Raw genomic sequence first — 18060 nt, forward strand, 5'->3', positions numbered from 1 at the left:
GTATACTGCTAAGCGAACTGGGAAGCATGGTCTCTTGCCCTGTTTCCTGTTAGGAATTATTCATTTGGCTTCAGTCTGCCATATACTTTGAAACTGAGAGTCTGTGCACCGCTTGGAAGGAAGCTCACATGAAACACCGAGGCCACGGCCCTAGAAGAAACGACACTTGAGTAGCAAAGAGCACACGTCATATCCAGATCTTTCTTTCTAACAACATTCTCTAGTAAAAGGAACCAGGGCTTCTTAGAGAAAAAACCAGGGCTTCTTAGGGCTTTCAAGATAAACAGAAAATATACAAGATGAATCTGCACGATCTTACAGTGGCAAAAAGTAAAAAATGCTCAAAAAAAAAAAAAAAAGGCAAAATCACAGTGGTATGTCATAGTGACATGAAAGAACCCACCCCCCCACCCCAGTGAACAAAACTGGAATAACCTAACAAAATTATGCATTATATCTCAAAGTATAAAATAAACATCCATGAGTCAATATTGATATAAGATACTGAATAAAGTAATAAATGGCAGAGAAGAGATAAATTGCCCATAAAGAATAATTCCAAATAAATTTGTAGATGATCCACTCTAAAGGATGGGGATCAAGGCTCCCTACTTTGTAAATACGGATTGTACACAGCATCTTCCTTCTAAAGAGTATGGTACAGAAAAGGGGCGGGGAGATTTTAGAGGAGAAACCTGACAAACCCTACATCAGCCAGATGATCAAGGTCAACATCAACATTTATAAGTCACATAGTAAGGATGTACTCTTGTGATGTGACACAAACGGTACTTGGTTTCTGCGGTCTTTCAACCCAAACTCACAATTCCAGTTTCATTAAGAGAAAATCACCAGAGAAATTCTAACAGACAGGCATTCTACAATCTATCTGAATAGCACTCCTCAAAATTTTCAAGGTCATCACAAACAAGAACAGGCCGAGAAACTGTTGCAGCTAAAAGGACCCCAAGGAGACTTAACAACTAAACAGCTAAATGTAATCCGTTATTTGGTAACATCCTAGAACAGAAAAGCACACAATGACAATTAAAGAAATTTGAATGAACTCTGGACTTCAGTTAATCACACTGTATCTCAACATAGAAGATGTGAAACAATTTTGAATGCAGAAAGTTAATCATGCAAAATGAACACCATATAGAAAAATAAAGACAAAAACATCATAAATATGTTATATCAGAAAGCTATGATTTGGAGTCACTTTTATTTTCTTCCTTTTAATTTTATTGTTTTGTAAAACAATTTTATCGTAAGAAAATATTATTTTCAATATCAGAAAAAACTTCAGCACATTAAAAGAAAAAAGGTTGTCTGGGTCTTCCTCAAAGCCCCATTTTTATCTCCATGCAGATTAGAGCCAAAAAGTCTTTGGCTGACTAGATTATCTCTAAAATTCCTTCCAACTGTAAGATCATGTGAATTACATAAATTTTAACTAAAATCCATGTACCAGCTATGCATCTGGTAGAAACCCAGAAATATTTAATTACCACATGACTCCCAATACTGGTTAACATACATTTTGTGCCAGATATAATTTACCAGTGTCCTAACAACAGACTAGAAATGAGCCCAACTCAGTGTTAAATAGTACAAATGTAGTATATTTTTGGTGTGAAGTATGTCTTTTTATATCACTGTTTTATGTTTGTTTGTTTGAATTTTCCATCTGACTCTGACATAGGAGGCATGTTCTTCTGTGCAACATGGCATCCATGCTTAGGATGGACACAGATTTACACAGAAGTTAGTGAATATCTGCAGCATAAAAGATGGCTGTCAGTTAAGCATCAATTGTTTTACTAGTTCATTTGCTTTAATTTTAAGATTAGTCCATGAGCATATCACCTGCAGGATACGATCTGTAACTATTCAAGAGATTTAGTGCATCTTGGAAGTTAAAAATGGAAACTTCAACACAGTTAAGACAGTTAGAAAATCATTACTTTTCAAATACACACTACCTCCAAGCTCACCAATTCTGGATTATACAAAAAAATAGACCTGTCTATGTAGCCTAAGAGGTGTTAATGTATAAAGGATATAAAATGTAACAAAGTTGTAAAATGGCCTTGGGCAGGGGTGGTGGAGTGGGGGGGGCGGGCAGGCTTGGGCAGGGGGCAGATTAGAGATGCACAAGTTAGACTGGAGATATCTGGCAGGTAGGCGGTGACTATCCTGGGCTCCGCTGCCACATTCTATTCCTGAATCTTTAAGTTGTACTCAACCATAATTTACTCATGTGTGAAAAAAGGGAAGACATCACACAAGAATTAATGATTTATAAAATTGGGATAAACGCACTTACATTTCTAAAAAAAGAATATTCATCTTCATAGCATTACATTTCTCTCTCTTCCAACCTAACATTGAGAGTGTGTCAGAGAAGGGAACTGGAAATTAAAATCAAACCATTAAGATTAGGAGATTGGCAACAAATCTGTTTTGGCTGCAATCCTTTACCTTCTGGCTCATTTTTGATGAGCTCTTCCATTTTCCTCTGTTTCAAGGTGTCAACGACATCAGCTAAGCTGCCTTTGCGCCTTTCAGGAGTTCCCAGGGTTGTACTAGACAAGGACTCGCCACTCTGTCGCCCACCTTCTTCTGCCTTCTGAGGTGAGGTAGATGAGTTGTGTGGGGCAAATGAAGACATAACTTTATTGCCATCAACTTCCTGAAAGAGAAAGCAAAGGAAAAAAAAAATATATATGCATGTATACATTTGCTTAAAATTCAATAAGCTTTTTAATTTTAATTGATTACATGGCTTATTCAGGACTTCTCTGATAGGTCAGTTGGTAAAAAATTCTCCTGCAATGCAGGAGACCCCAGTTCAATTCCTGGGTCGGGAAGATCCTCTGGAGAAGGGACAGGCTACCCACGCCAGTATTCTTGGGTTTCCTCGTGACTCAGCTGGTAAAGAATCCACCTGCAATGCGGGAGACCTGGGTTCAATCCCTGGGTTGTAACGATCCTCTGGAAGAGGGAAAGGCTACCCACTCCAGTATTCTGGCCTGGAGAATTCCATGGACCACATAGTCACAAAGAGTTGGACATGACTGAACAACTTTCACCATGGCTTATTCAGCTGCAACATTAAAAACTGATATGCTACTGTGCAGGAGCAAAAGGAATAAAGAAATTTCAGAAAAGAATACATCAACATTACAGCCTCACACTAGAGTGAGACAAAGATCGATTCGTAGGAGAGGGAAAAATAAGATTCTCTCCCCAAGACTGAGTTCAAATAGCAATGAAACCTTCTACAAAGCCTATATTGATTTTATATATATATATATAATATATATATATATTTTGCTTTTTGTTTCAAAGTCTTAGATTTTCCTATGAACATCTAAAATGCAGTGGTCACCTGTAATAAACCTTCTCATGATACTATACTGTTTAAATAAATAACATTCCATATATCAGTTTTCTTTTTAATTGTAAGCAGTCACCTCTTCTTGATGGTACTTCTAAATAAAGCACGGTCCTCATTTGATTCTCCACCTCCCTCTCATGCTTTTAAAAAGGCATCAGACACACAGGAGATTCTGACATCAGAGAGGAATACGCAGTTTCATTTCTGCTTCTGCAGAAGATCTTTCCAATTCCATGCCTTACCTAAAGCACTGGTTCTGATGATACTCTTTGCTATTTTGCACACTAAGCCTCATCTGCTCTACAAAATAAAGTTTCTTGCAGACTTTGCCTCTTCATGATTGTGTTATGTGCGTGAAAAGAATCTATTCAAGAATTCTAAAAGGTAAACGTAAGTTGGTGTTCCTTTAGACATTCTTTCCCCCATGACTTCTAGTAGAACTTTGGCAATCTAAGTAACTCGGGGCAGGGGGGGGGGGGCATATTTTGTATGTTGCTGTTGTCTAGTCACTAAGTCGTGTCTGAGTCTTTTGTGACTCTGAGGACTCTAGTCAGCCAGGCTCCTCTGTCCATGTGATTTCCCAGGCAAAAATACTGGAGAGACTTGCCATTTCCCTCTCCAGGGGATCTTTTGGACCCAGGGATCAAATCTGCATCTCTTGCATTGGCAGGCAGATTCTTTACCACTAAGCCCCCATGGAAGCCCTTATATTTTATATAAGAAGCATTATATTAATTTTTTCAAACATTATCAAGAAAAATAATATTAAAAGGACAAAGAAAAATTATTTTCTTAAAGAGAATTTTCTTTGTATAATCTCTTACTTTCATAATCTTTTGTGCTGTTGCTCAAGTCGAGTCCAACTCTTTGTGACCCCATGGACTGTAGCTTGCCAGGTTCCTCTGTCCATGGGGACTATCCAGGCAAGAACCCCCTGGAGTGGGTTGCCATGCCCTCCTCCAAGGGATCTTCGCAAACCAGGAATCGAACCCAGGTCTCCCACATTGTAGGTGGATTCTTTAGCATCCAGCCACCAGGAAAGCCCAAGAATACTGGAATGGGTAGCCCATCCCTTCTACAGGGGATCTTCCTGACACAGGAATTGAACCATCATCTCCAGTACTGCAGGCAGATTCTTTACCAGTTGAGCTACCAGGGAAGCCCATAATCTTTCGACTTCCCATAAAAGAGAGCTTTTCTTAAAAATAAGTCACATCCTAACATCGTTGAGTATGTTAGTCTCTCTCTAGATTTATTTTCTAATTCTACACAATTAAAATTTTCCATTAAAATATATGAGATTGTGACTATACTTAATTTTCAGGAAAATAGCTTATACTCATGTTTACATGCTTGTCCTTTATTTTAAAATATGTTAGTAAGGATCTGTGGACCTCCGAAAAATGACAAATCACATGGAATTCATGTTTAATCTTTAAAAATGAATGCTAATGTTTTTGACTAGATTAAAACATATTAAAAGTATTCAATAATACTTTCAGTTCAGTTCAGTCGCTCAGTTGTGTCCGACTCTTTGCAACCCCATGAATCACAGCACGCCAGGCCTCCCTGTCCATCACTAACTCCCGAAGTTCACTAAAACTCATGTCCATCGAGTTGGTGAGCCATCCAGCCATCTCATCCTCTGTCATCCCCTTCTCCTCCTGCCTCCAAACCCTCCCAGCATCAGAGTCTTTTCCAATGAGTCAACTCTTCACATGAGGTGGCCAAAGTATTGGAGCTTCAGCTTCAGCATCAGTCCTTCCAATGAACACCCAGGAATGGTCTCCTTTAGGATGGACTGGCTGGATCTCCTTGCAGTCCAAGGGACTCTCAAGAGTCTTCTCCAACACCACAGTTCAAAAGCATCAATTCTTTAGTGCTCAGCTTTCTTCACAGTCCAGCTCTCACATCCATACATGACCAGTGGAAAAACCATAGCCTTGACTAGACAGACTTTTGTTAGCAGAGTAATGTCTCTGCTTTTGAACATGCTATCTAGGTTGGTCATAACTTTCCTTCCAAGGAGTAAGCATCTTTTAATTTCATGGCTGCAATCTCCATCTACAGTGATTTTGGAGCCCCAAAAAATAAAGTCTGACACTGTTCCCACTGTTTCCCATCTATTTCCCATGAAGTGATGGGACCAGATGCCATAATCTTCGTTTTCTGAATGTTGAGCTTTAAGCCAACTTTTTGACTCTCCTTTCACTTTCATCAAGAGGCTTTTTTTAGTTCCTCTTCACTTTCTGCCATAAGGGTGGTGTCATCTGCATATCTGAAGTTATTGATATTTCTCCTGGCAATCTTGATTCCAGCTTGTGCTTCTTCCAGCCCAGGGTTTCTCATGATGTACTCTGCAAAGAAGTTAAATAAGCAGGGTGACAATGTACAGCCTTGACGTACTCCTTTTCCTGTTTGGAAGCAGTCTGTTGTTCCATGTGCAGTTCTGTTGCTTCCTGACCTGCATACAGGTTTCTCAAGAGGCAGGTCAGGTTGTCTGGTATTTCCATCTCTTTCAGAATTTTCCACAGTTTTTTGTGATCCACACAGGTAAAGGCTTTGGCATAGTCAATAAAGCAGAAATAGATGTTTTTCTGGGAACTCTCTTGCTTTTTCCATGATCCAGGGGATGTTGGCAATTTGCTCTCTGGTTCCTCTGCCTTTTCTAAAACCAGCTTGAACATCAGGAAGTTCAAGTATTGCTGAAGCCTGGCTTGGACAATTTTGAGCATTAGTTTACTAGCATGTGAGATGAATGCAATTGTGCGGTAGTTTCAGCATTCTTTGGCATTGCCTTTCTTTGGGATTGGAATGAAAACTGACTTTTTTCAGTCCTGTGGCCACTGCTGAGATTTCCAAATTTGCTGGCATATTGAGTGCAGCACTTTCACAGCATCATCTTTCAGGATTTGAAATAGCTTTCTAAGGCCCACTTGACTTCACATTCCAGGACGTCTGGCTCTAGGTGAGTGATCACACCATCGTGATTATCTTGGTCGTGCAGATCTTTTTTGTACAGTTCTTCTGTATATTCTTGCCACTTCTTAATATCTTCTGCTTCTGTTAGGTCCATAGCATTTCTGGCCTTTATTGAGCCCATCTTTGCATGAAATGTTCCCTTGGTATCTCTAACTTTCTTGAAGAGTTTCTAGTCTTTCCCATTCTGTTGTTTTCCTCTATTTCTTTGCATTGATTGCTGAGGAAGGCTTTATCTCTCCTTGCTATTCTTTCGAACTCTTTGGAACTGATGCTTTTTTCTTTCCTTTTCTCCTTTGCTTTTCACTTCTCTTCTTTTCACAGCTATTTGTAAGGCCTCCCCAGACAGCCATTTTGCTTTTTTGCATTTCTTTTCCATGGGGATGGTCTTGATCCCTGTCTCCTGTACAATGTCATGAACCTCCGTATATAGTTCATCAGGCACTCTATCTATCAGATCTAGTCCCTTAAATCTATTTCTCACTTCCACTGTCTACTCATAAGGGATTTGATTTAGGTCAGGCCTGAATGGTCTAGTGGTTTTCCCTACTTTCTTCAATTTAAATCTGAATTTGACAATAAGGAGTTCATGATCTGAGCCACAGTCAGCTCCTGGTCTTGTTTCTGCTGACTGTATAGAGCTTCTCCACCTTTGGCTGCAAAGAATATCAATCTGATTTTGGTGTTGACCATCTGGTGATGTCCATGTGTAGAGTCTTCTCTTGTGTTGTTGGAAGAGGGTGTTTGGTATGACCAGTGTGTTTTCTTGGCAAACCTCTATTAGCCTTTGCCCTGCTTCATTATGTATTCCAAGGCCAAATAGTACTCTGTTTTTTTTTAATATATTAAAAATAGAGATGTCAGTACAAATATAATCGTAATCTGTTGTAGTTTTTGTCAAAGGATATTAGTGAGTATGGGCTTCCCACATGGCTCAGTGGTAAAGAACCCACCTGCCAATGCAAGAGATACAGTAGATGTGGGTTCGATCCCTGAGTTGGGAAAAACCCTGGAGAAGAAAATGGCAACACACCTCAATACTCTTGCCTGGAGAATCCCATGGACAGAGGAGCCTGGCTGGCTATAGTCCACAGGGTCACAAAGAGTTGAACACGACTTAGCAACTTAGCATGCATGCATTAGTGAGTACAAGGACATTAGCTATGGTACAAACATCTGTTTGTTGGGTGACATCGAGGCAATGTGGAAGCATAAGTAAAAAATGTGTGTTAAAAGAATTTTCAAAAGTATGATTCTAAACCCCAAATGCTTTCCATTTCCTACAAACAGAACATGTCCCTTACAATTACTATTCCTTAATTAAATATTCTATAAAAATGCACTGATAGATGAATCTTAGCTTATAATATACTTGAATTTGGAAATTAATACGCATAGTATAATAATTACAAGACCCTGCAGGCTAAGTGAAGGTACACTTTTGTAATTATTTACTTAAAAACGACACACAAATACAAGCAAATACTTAACCATATATATACAGATACCTCTGAAAAGGGCAACAACATATTCATTCAGTAAACTAAGGAATGGTTTTATGAATGACCGATAATAAACATCAGCTCAGTTTAACGTCCAAATTTGAATATAGCAAAACTGCTGTATTTATTTTCCACAATCTTTCTTCTCACTTATTTCCAGGGTCAAAAGCAGAAACACTCCAATTTTAGCTTCACTTCAAACATGCATATTTTATACTCTGCTTTTACATTGTATGATGATAAACTTTACAAACAAGAATTTGCCATTTGAGCTTCACATTCCATAATTGAAAACTACACACATCTTTCTGCATAATCATCAGTACAGAGAACAGCACCCAAACTGTATGCAATGAAGTCTATTAAGATATGAGAAAATTTTTCCAACTAAAGTAAAATAAAATCGTATCCCATTTTGCATGTCTCTAATTCTCTACACTTTGCAAAGAGGAAGGATTTATTGTAAAGAGTTTAACGTATTTCATAAGAATTCTAACCTCAGTTACCACAGCCATATAAAAATAAATTAATTATTTAGCATTATTGCTATTTCATGTAGGAATATTTATCTTATTGCTATTTCACCTGTCTGATTACATTTCAGCCTCTGGCACTGTTAATCCCTTTAACAGTTTCATGTAGTTAACAGATGTTTCAGTGTGGGGCTCCATTGTTCATTTGCATGGGGAAAGGCCTGTGTATGGAGCACTGGCACAGTTTTCAGTCAAGGAAGTCCTATGGTTTCCAGTTTCTTCCCTGGGACTGCCTTTACCATGCCTAAAGTAATGACTGCACATTTCCCTTCATTTTCCTGGGAAGTGAACATCCAAAGAGTCTACTAACAAATGCATCAGTGGTCTAAGGCAGCAATATATATTTAATTACATTTTGTGCACAAAGCTTCAGTATTTTGCAGCTCTCAGAACTGTGATGTGTAACTTCTAAATTCTAATGATAAAATAGTGTTCTAAACTTTTAGAATGAGGTTAAGAATCTTTGTTATTCTTGAACAAACTTTACTTAATCTTGCCTTCTGTTACCCTTGCAACCATGAGAAAAAGTACCTAATGTATCCATGTGTATACTCTCATCAAAATATTTTTTCAAAAATCAATTCTTATTAATTCCATAGATAGTCTTTTGCTATGAACACCCTTTTAAGAAAAGTATATTTCAATCTTAATATTCAAATTTTACTTTATGTAGTTTGGTGATTAAGAAGAATTAACCCATTTGAAAAAATAAAAAAAAAGATAATAGGCAACTCGACCAGATATGTTGTTGTTGTTTAGTTGCTAAACTCTTTGCAACACCATGGACTATAGCCGACCAGGCTCCTCTGTTCATGGGATTTCCCAGGCAAGAATACTGGAATGAGTTGCCATTTCCTTCTCCAGGGGGTTTTCATGACACAGGCATCGAACCCAAGTCTTTTGCATTGGCAGGTGGATTCTCTACTGCTAAGACACCAGGGAAGCCCAAACAGATATGTATCTTCATTTTATTAACTGAATGATATTTCATTCTTTACTCTGACCTCAAGAAACACATCATCGTACTTATTTTTTAGCCCTATAAACTGAAGTTAAATCTGTACAGGATAGTAAAAACATTACATTTAGTAGTCAGTCTATGATATTAAAATCACTAAGAATGACAGCCAATATTTACACAATATTTACTTTGTGTCAGCGCAGTTTAAAATGATGTATATGCATTAACTCAGTTAATGTTCATGGCAATCCTAACTATAGTTTGTACTTCAGAGCTGGAGAAATTGAGGCACACAGACTGAAGTAAATGACTGAGGTCATAGGACTATTAAAATATAAAGTATAATCAGCTTCATCTTCTTGGCTTTCAGAGACCTGATTTTCAATGACCATGCCAATACTATCCCACTCTTAAAACACACAAGTACAAAAAGAAAAAGGCCACAAGCTTTTAACTATGTCTATATCTATCAATGATATGATTGCAGGAGATACACTTCTTAATAATTATGAAGAGAAGCTTTCACCCCAATACATTCAACTCTTAAAGAAATGATATACACATCTCGAAATGAATTAATCCAACTATTTACAGGGTTATAAAGCTCTACCCACCCAAATATAAGGTTTATGTCATACTCCAAAAAAACTAAACCTGAAGATTTAAATAGTTATATAAAGCAAACACATAAATTTGAGCTCTAGATGGCTGATCAAAGTAATGATGCTCAGTAGTTTATGCTTCTTTATCTATCTTTATGAAATGTGTGGCTACTTCTACCTTTCCATCTAGTTCAATGAAGTTTTGAACTTAGAATAAACAGTACAGAAGATTTGGACTAACTTTAATTAGATTCTCATTAACACAAGTTCATTAATTTTGGCATTACATAGACATAACATAAAATGAACTACAGATCTATAGAGAAAACTCTTTGGTGCTAAACAAATTTTGACATAATCATGTTCTTTTTCTTCTGCTGCTGCTGCTGCTAAGTCGCTTCAGTCGTGTCCAACTCTGTGCGACCCCATAGATGGCAGCCCACCAGGTTCTCCCATCCCTGAGATTCTCCAGGCAAGAACACTGGAGTGGGTTGCCATTTCCTTCTCCAATGCATGGAAGTGAAAAGTGAAAGTGAAGTCTTCTAGCAATGAACTATTCTTGTAGATATCACCAGGAAACAGCAAAACAACACTTTGAAAAATATCTGAAAAACTGTATTTTTTGGTTGAAACGGATGAGAGTGTCCAAAAGGCACATAATTCCAGTTATAAAATAAATACTGGGAAGTAATGTGCAGCATGGTTAATAATATTATATTCCATACAATAGCGAAGGACTTCCAGATGTATAAGCTGGATTTAGGAAAAGCAAAGGAACCAGAGATCAAATTGCCAGCATTCGTTGGATCACAGAAAAAGCAAGGGAATTCCAGAAAAATATTTACTTTTGCTTCATTGACTATACGAAAGCTTTGACTGTGGATCACAACAAACTGTGAAAAAGTATTAGAGGTGGGAATACCAGACCACCTGACCTGCCTCCTGAGAAACCTGTATGCAGGTCAAGAAGAAAGAGTTAGAACTGGACTTTGGAACTTCCCAAAACTGGGAAAGGAGTATGTCAAGGCTGTATATTGATACATTACTTATTTAACATATACAGACTACATCATTCAAAATGCCAGCCTGGAAGACTCACAAGCTGGATTTAAGATTACCTTGAGAAATATTAACAACCTCAGATACATAGATGATAACACTTTAATTGCAGAAAGTGAAGAGGAACATTGTGTGAAATGCTGGGCTGGATGAAACACAAGCTGGAATCAAGAATGCTGGGAGAAATATCAATAACCTCAGATACACAGATGACACCACCCTGATAGCAGAAAGCAAAGATGAACTAAAGAGCCTCTTGAAGAAAGTGAAAGAGGAGAGTGAAAAAACTGGCTTAAAACTCAACATTTAGAAAATGAAGATCATGGCATCCTGTCCCATCACTTCATGGCAAATAGATGGGGAAACAATGTAAACAGTGACAGAGTTTATTTTCTTGGGCTCCAAAATCACTGCAGATGGTGACTGCAGCCATGAAATTAAAAGATGCTTGCTCCTTGGAAGAAAAGCTATGATCAACCTAGACAGCATATTAAAAAGCAGAGACATCACTTTGCTGACAAAGGTCTGTATAGTCAAAGCTATGGTTTTTAGAGTGGTCATGTATGGATGTGAGAGTTGGGCCATAAAGAAATCTAAGCACCAATGAACTGATGCTTTTGAACTGTGGTGTTGGAGAAGACTCTTGAGAGTCCCTTGGACTGCAAGGAGATCCAAGCAGTCCATCCTAAAGGAAATCAGTCCTGAATATTCAGTGGAAGGACTGATGCTGAAGCTCCAAAACTTTGGCCACCTGATGCTAAGTATTGACTCCCTGGAAAAGATCCTGATGCAGGGAAAGAATATGGCAAAAAGAGAAGGGGGCAATAGAGCATGAAATGGGTGTATGGCACCACTGACTCAATGGTTATGAGTTTGAGCAAACTCTGGGAGATAGCGAAGGACAGGAAAGCCTGCTGTACTGCAGCTCATGCGGTCAGAAAGAGGGGGAGATGACTTAGTGACTGAAAAACAATACTTGAAAATGGCTAAGAGAGTAGACCTTGCTGTGGTGATCATTTTGTAATATATACACATAGCAAATCATTATGCTGTATGTCTGAAACTAATGTGTTACCAGTCAATTATATCTCAATGTTTAAAATCTATACTATTTAATTATTCCTTAAATTTAAAAATTGTATTAAAAATGTTACTACAAATATTTATTTTGAAGCTAATTTTCTCTACCTGTAATTTATTCTGTCAAATTAGAAGATGCCAAATTTCACTTAGTAATAGAAAAAAATAAATCATTGTTGTATAAAAAGTATTTGTAAAGCTTTTTGGTTAAGATAACGTTTCATTATATTTCTGCATGAAACCTCAAACTTTTCATTATATTTCTGCATGAAACCTCTGCATGCTTACTTCTTTTGGATTATAGATCTCTTGATGGTACCTAGAAATATCCTTCGAAACATATACATGTGCATACAGGCAGACAAAGACTCTTGATACTGCACACATAATTTTACATACAGTTTTAGAGAGTTAATTTTCTACTCTCATAGATCCAACTATGCACTTCCTCCGTGAAATCCCTTAGGTACTCTTACATACCATGGGATCCAGGTTAAGAAGTTCTAACCTAAATGTGCACCTACCAATAAAGTACTATAAACTCACCAATATATACAATTAGATGATTTCAAAATGACCAGTTATTTTATGTAAAAGCCTCACACTAATTTTCATTGAAGTTTTATTCAGATAAACATAAAGGCACCTGTGTCAATAACTTGAAGTTTTACTATTCTGAGATAAACCTGTAGAGAGAGATTGATATTTTAATATAAAGAGTAATAAACACATTGAAGAAGAGAGTACATTTATTTAGGGCATTGACTTCTTACTCAGAAATTACCCTGTGATAATGTGCACATAAATTTGAAATGGAAGGCAGAACAAATTGTTGACTTTTATAAATGAAGGTCACCATTTTGAAAAGTCATACCAGTTAAATTTCAAATAGTCATACCAGTTAAATTTCCGTTTGCTGAAAACGGAATGGATACATATGAGGAAGGACACACTGAGGCAAAAACCAACACTTAAAAAATCTCACTAGAGAACACTAGGAATCTTTCTTTGGTTAGCATGATTAAATTCAATATTCTGGGAATAGGACATGGTCAGTACCCAACACTTGAAAAAGAAAAGTCAGTACTGATAGATCTCTGGAGGGTGGCTTTTATGCTTCTGATTACTGTCGGTATCAATGCTGTCTGATTTAAAATCCTTTCTAAACTTTTATCTTAAAAAAGAGGTGTTTAACGTATATTTAGATCCAGTGATTCAAATAAATGAAAAACTGGCAGAGGTAGTTTTGCTTGAGTCACTTTCAGTCATCTAGAAAGATGGAACTTATCACAACTGTTCACCTTTCTATACTGGAAAAAGCCACTGATAACACATTTGTAAAACTTACTGAGTTTCATGAGATCAACAATTCTCAGTGCTTAAACAAGGTAAAGTAATTGAGATTCCAGTTATTAGATGAGTGGTTCATAAATCTGTCTAGGGATGGGACCAGCAAGCTAGATATATGTGTTTTTCTAAAGATTCCTAGGGGATTGTATGCTAAGCATGCTATACCAGCCTAGTCTAGATCGCCTGCAAGCTAGTCATAGGAATCCAAAGCCAGACTTTAAGGAAAGATTACATTTTACATATTTCAACCTCTTATAATGGAATGATTATAATCATTCAGTCATCACAATAAAAAAAACTGGGTAGAAATTCCACAATACTTAAATATATACTGCATATTTTTTTCTCTGTGATCTATGGAAAGTTTCATATTCCATATCCCTCCTCAAGGTCTAATTTTTAAAGAATACTGTAGAAACCTCAGAAGTTCATTTGACTCTGTAATGGAGACACAACCTACTCTGAGAACAGATCTAACATTCTAAACAGTGACAGGCTTCATCAAGTTTAGGTAAAAGATAATTATTTTATAAAAAGGGCTCCATTATACTTTAAAATATATAATCCAGTCCATATTTCAAGTATTTTTAATGTATTTTGGACAATGTCGAAAGAAGTGAAAGCTATTTGATGTTTTTTCCAAGCCTAAAAATATAGAATCTTTTAAAAATTCCTTTCCTGCACAATAGATTGGCATTAAGTAAAAGTCTAACTCAGTTTGCATTTTTTTTTTACCAAACATTAAGATGAAACATTACCTATGATTCACACTCAATTACTGATCAGAAGACTAAACATTTAAAAGTGAATTCTCTCTTAAGATGCATTCAAATGGTACTCAACAACAGAAGATGACAGGTGATGCGTACAAATGTAACTTTCACACTCTGGTCAGTGAGCAGTGTCATTATTAGCATGACCTGGGAATACTTTGGGCTTCCCTGGTAGCTCAGACAGTACAGAATCTGCCTGCAATGCAGAAGACCTGGGTTCGATCCCCTGGATCAGGAAGATTCCCTGGAGAAGAGAATGGCTACCCACTCCAGTATTTGCTTGGAGAATTTCATGGAGAAGCCTGGCAGGCTATAGTCCATGGGGTTGCAAAGAGTCGGACACCACTGAATGATTAACGCACACATGGGAATACTTAACACATTCTTCTCGGGCCTTATCCCAGACTTTCTGAATCCGCAACTCCAAAGGTGAAGCCTCAAAATGTATTTTAACAAGACTTCCAGGGGAGACTGGTACACCTTAAAGTTAGAGAACTACTGATACAGGAAAATTTGTAAGTGATAAAAGAGAAAAAGAGGGAGAGAATGAAAAAGGGAGATGATTAAAAGCTACAGTGGTGATGAAAGCAATCATAAAGTTACAGACTGAGAGGTGAGCTCAGAGGTACTATATCCCAGAGGGGAGATGAGCCTGAGGGGCAGGGAAGATTTATTAGCAAACCCTCTCTGGTGGCTCAGACAGGTAAAGAGTCTGCCTGTAATGTAGGAGACCCAGGTTCAATCCCTGGGTCAGGAAGATCCCCTGGGTTCAAACCCTGGGGCGCAAAGAGCCAGACGTGACTGAACATCATTTTTGGAGAAAAATGATGCTGACTTTTTTTAATAGCCATGTTGAAATACTGAAATATACTGAAACTGAGGTGGATTTGCTGATTTCATACTAATTGTACAGGTTAAAGAATTAGATTTATGTCTATTTCATTGAGGAAATAGACTATTTTTAGAAATGTACTAAAAATTTGGTTTGAATTTGTTAACAGTTTAATTTCATTTATAAAATAAAAATAAAACAATAAGAGTATATTTCTTTTGATTTTTAAAGCAGCATCATATTTGCCATCTAATTCAATACCAGTGAGTGAAACAGAAATTTAAAGGCAAATTTTCTGATTTAATAAGAGATTGTAGAAACAGGAAAAACAGTTTCGGAATGTCTCTTCATTTGCATCTGGATGCTACATGGGCAGAAGTGTCTAATGGCTGTTTTTCCAGAATCACATTTACTAACAATCTCAGAAATGCTGTGTTCAAGAATAAAATGTATGTTTTCATGTGCTCTCAAAACCACTTAATAAGCAAAAGTGGCATTTAGAGAATTCTAATATATTAACTAACAGAACCTGTAAAAACAAAGAACACTTTGTGTTGTGACAGCCTCATTATCTTCCTACTGATGATTTGTGTGCTGTGTCTTCCTTACCTTTAAACATCTCGCAAAAACACTTTTAAGACATTTGATGATCTCTTCCCTGAGGGCTCAAAGGTCAACAGTAAGATGTTTCTAAACAAAAATTAGACTACACATCAAAACATTTTCATTTCACACTAGCATTGTGGATTATATAATAATATTTTAAGAAGTAAAGAAAAACTAGTCATTAATTATATATAATAATTCACCTATCATTTTCCTAAGAAGCCTTTAAAACAATCCTAATGTAGTTGTTAATAAACTTGACTAGATACCAATTCACTCTGAGTCTGAAGAAAGAAACGATACTTGAGGAATTCCTCAACCTGTGATCTGTTTGGGAAATTAATTCTTTTCATTGAACAGAGCAATGAGCACAGTTTCTAAAACTGAATAGATACTCAGTAGTTATTAATATTAAGCTAAGTGTTTGCTAGCATCATTTATATTAATAAATGGAAACTGACTATATGTTCAGCGATAAGTGAAATAAACTGTGACCCCCTCACCCAGTAAAATATCATGTCAGAAAGCAGCAACGGTGAAGCCTACTGGAGGCAGGAGGCAGTACACCAGGTTCAAATCAGGAGACTGTCATTTATTAATCTTGAAGAAATTATTTAAACTTTTCAAACCTCAGTTTCATCTATAAAATGGGATAACAAATAAGTAATTCATATGTGCTATAATACCAGATCTCCAGAATTTAGTAGTAATAAAATAATTATTGAAAAATAAGAAATATTTCACTTAGTCAATTTTCTCTTTGATTTGTGTAATCAAAGTATTTCGAGGGCTAATTGTGAATCAGCAAGACAATGTTCACAGTTAAATGCAGAGAATGTGAACCCAAATAGATCTGACTCAAATTATGGTTCCACATTCACTAGCTGTGTGACCCTGGGCAAATTATTTAACCTATCTCTGTGTTTGTAAAATGGGGATAATACTATCATCTACCTCATTGGCTCATTAGTGGATTAAAAATTAAAAAATAATGAGTTATATTAGGTAAGGGATTATATGAGTTAATATACATATAACAAGGTACAAAACTACTAAGATGGTAACTGAAAAATGGCAGGGCTATATGAGTATTTCCTAAATCAAATATGCTTCAGGCCATCATATGAGGCTACAACAATGAACAAAACACAGAATATATAAAAACAAATGAAGGAAAAGTCAGACCTTTTACCAGGAAAGTGGAAAAGAGGAGAAAAACCCCCTCTTCTACCTACCCCACCAAAACCAGAAAATGCATACATAAGTAGTTTTGTAGTTCTTTCTGCTGAAATCAAACTGCATCCATGGAATCTTTTTTTTTCATAAGGAATAATTTAAATATTTTTGAGGTGGCCCATTTTTAAAGATAATACAAACTTTTTTTAAGGGAAAAAAAAAACTAGCTCACAAAATGTCATGCGACATTAGTGTGCTTTTATCTCTGTCACATACTCAATTTTCAAATTTCACAGTTTAATGGTTCTCTACAAAGTGAGAACTCTGGAAAATGATCAAAGAAAGAATGTTCAATTACTCCTCATTACGAAATAAAACTTTTTAAAGTCAAAGTCTGAAAAAAAATTAGAGTAATGAATTATTTTTCATAAATACATGACACCAATTACTTATTATGCCATATTTCAACTTTTCTTTCATATTTTTCTTTCTTCTTGTGAGATGGACATATCATTTTTTTTTCTTTCTTTATGAGAACACTAGCACCACTCGATTCTCTTGCAAACAAATTTTTAGGTTTCTTTACACTATAAATGCAAAACAGCAGAGGTAATATGAGGAAAAACAGATGAGGTACTGACTCTGTTTCTAGCTTCCCTCCTCTTTGTTTTATTTGCGCCTTGAATAGAGCCCCTCAACATTAGTGCCCCAGAATATCAGGCTGATTTCATAGCCCAATGTCAGTCAAATGCTATATCATTACACTAATCCCATCTTTCTGCTTTTAAAAAGCTAGAGAGCTATTTTTTTCTACATTAATTAAGACTTTCAATAGAGTACTCCACTTATAGTAAAAACAGCATTTCTTTAAAAGGGACCTTTAGCATGAATTGATATTAAGCAGTGATTTGAGACAGAAGAAACATAAGCTTCAGTTCTCATTTGTAAGCTATCAAGAAGTCCACACACTTATAAAATTTCCCAACTGGCCAAGCTATTTATTCATAGTATGAATCAAAATTACTTGAGCCTACTTTAGCAGATTTATAAAGACCATCTTGTAGCATCCAAAATCATTAAGACACTGGAATTCTTTTTGTAAAACATTAGGTTCTCTGCAAACATTTTTTGCAATTAATATGAGTAATGTTATATATAAATTTTGTTATTTTAGTCTTATAGTTTGGAAGACTTGGTATTATTT

The 18060-nt window shown here is 36.5% G+C and overlaps 1 protein-coding gene across 12 annotated transcripts in view; it reads right to left on the reverse strand.

The window, feature by feature from the left end:
* Positions 1–18060, reverse strand: part of SOX5 (SRY-box transcription factor 5) — a 1177820-nt gene that overhangs the window by 349616 nt on the left and 810144 nt on the right. For all 12 annotated transcript variants that reach the window (XM_070371195.1, XM_070371198.1, XM_070371200.1 and 9 more), the window contains one exon: positions 2485–2695. In XM_070371195.1, the coding sequence (XP_070227296.1) occupies positions 2485–2695 (211 nt within the window). The remainder of the gene's footprint in view (positions 1–2484; positions 2696–18060) is intronic.

The sequence above is a fragment of the Bos mutus genome, chromosome 5, assembly GCF_027580195.1.
Source record: "Bos mutus isolate GX-2022 chromosome 5, NWIPB_WYAK_1.1, whole genome shotgun sequence".
Classification (NCBI taxonomy): domain Eukaryota; kingdom Metazoa; phylum Chordata; class Mammalia; order Artiodactyla; family Bovidae; genus Bos; species Bos mutus.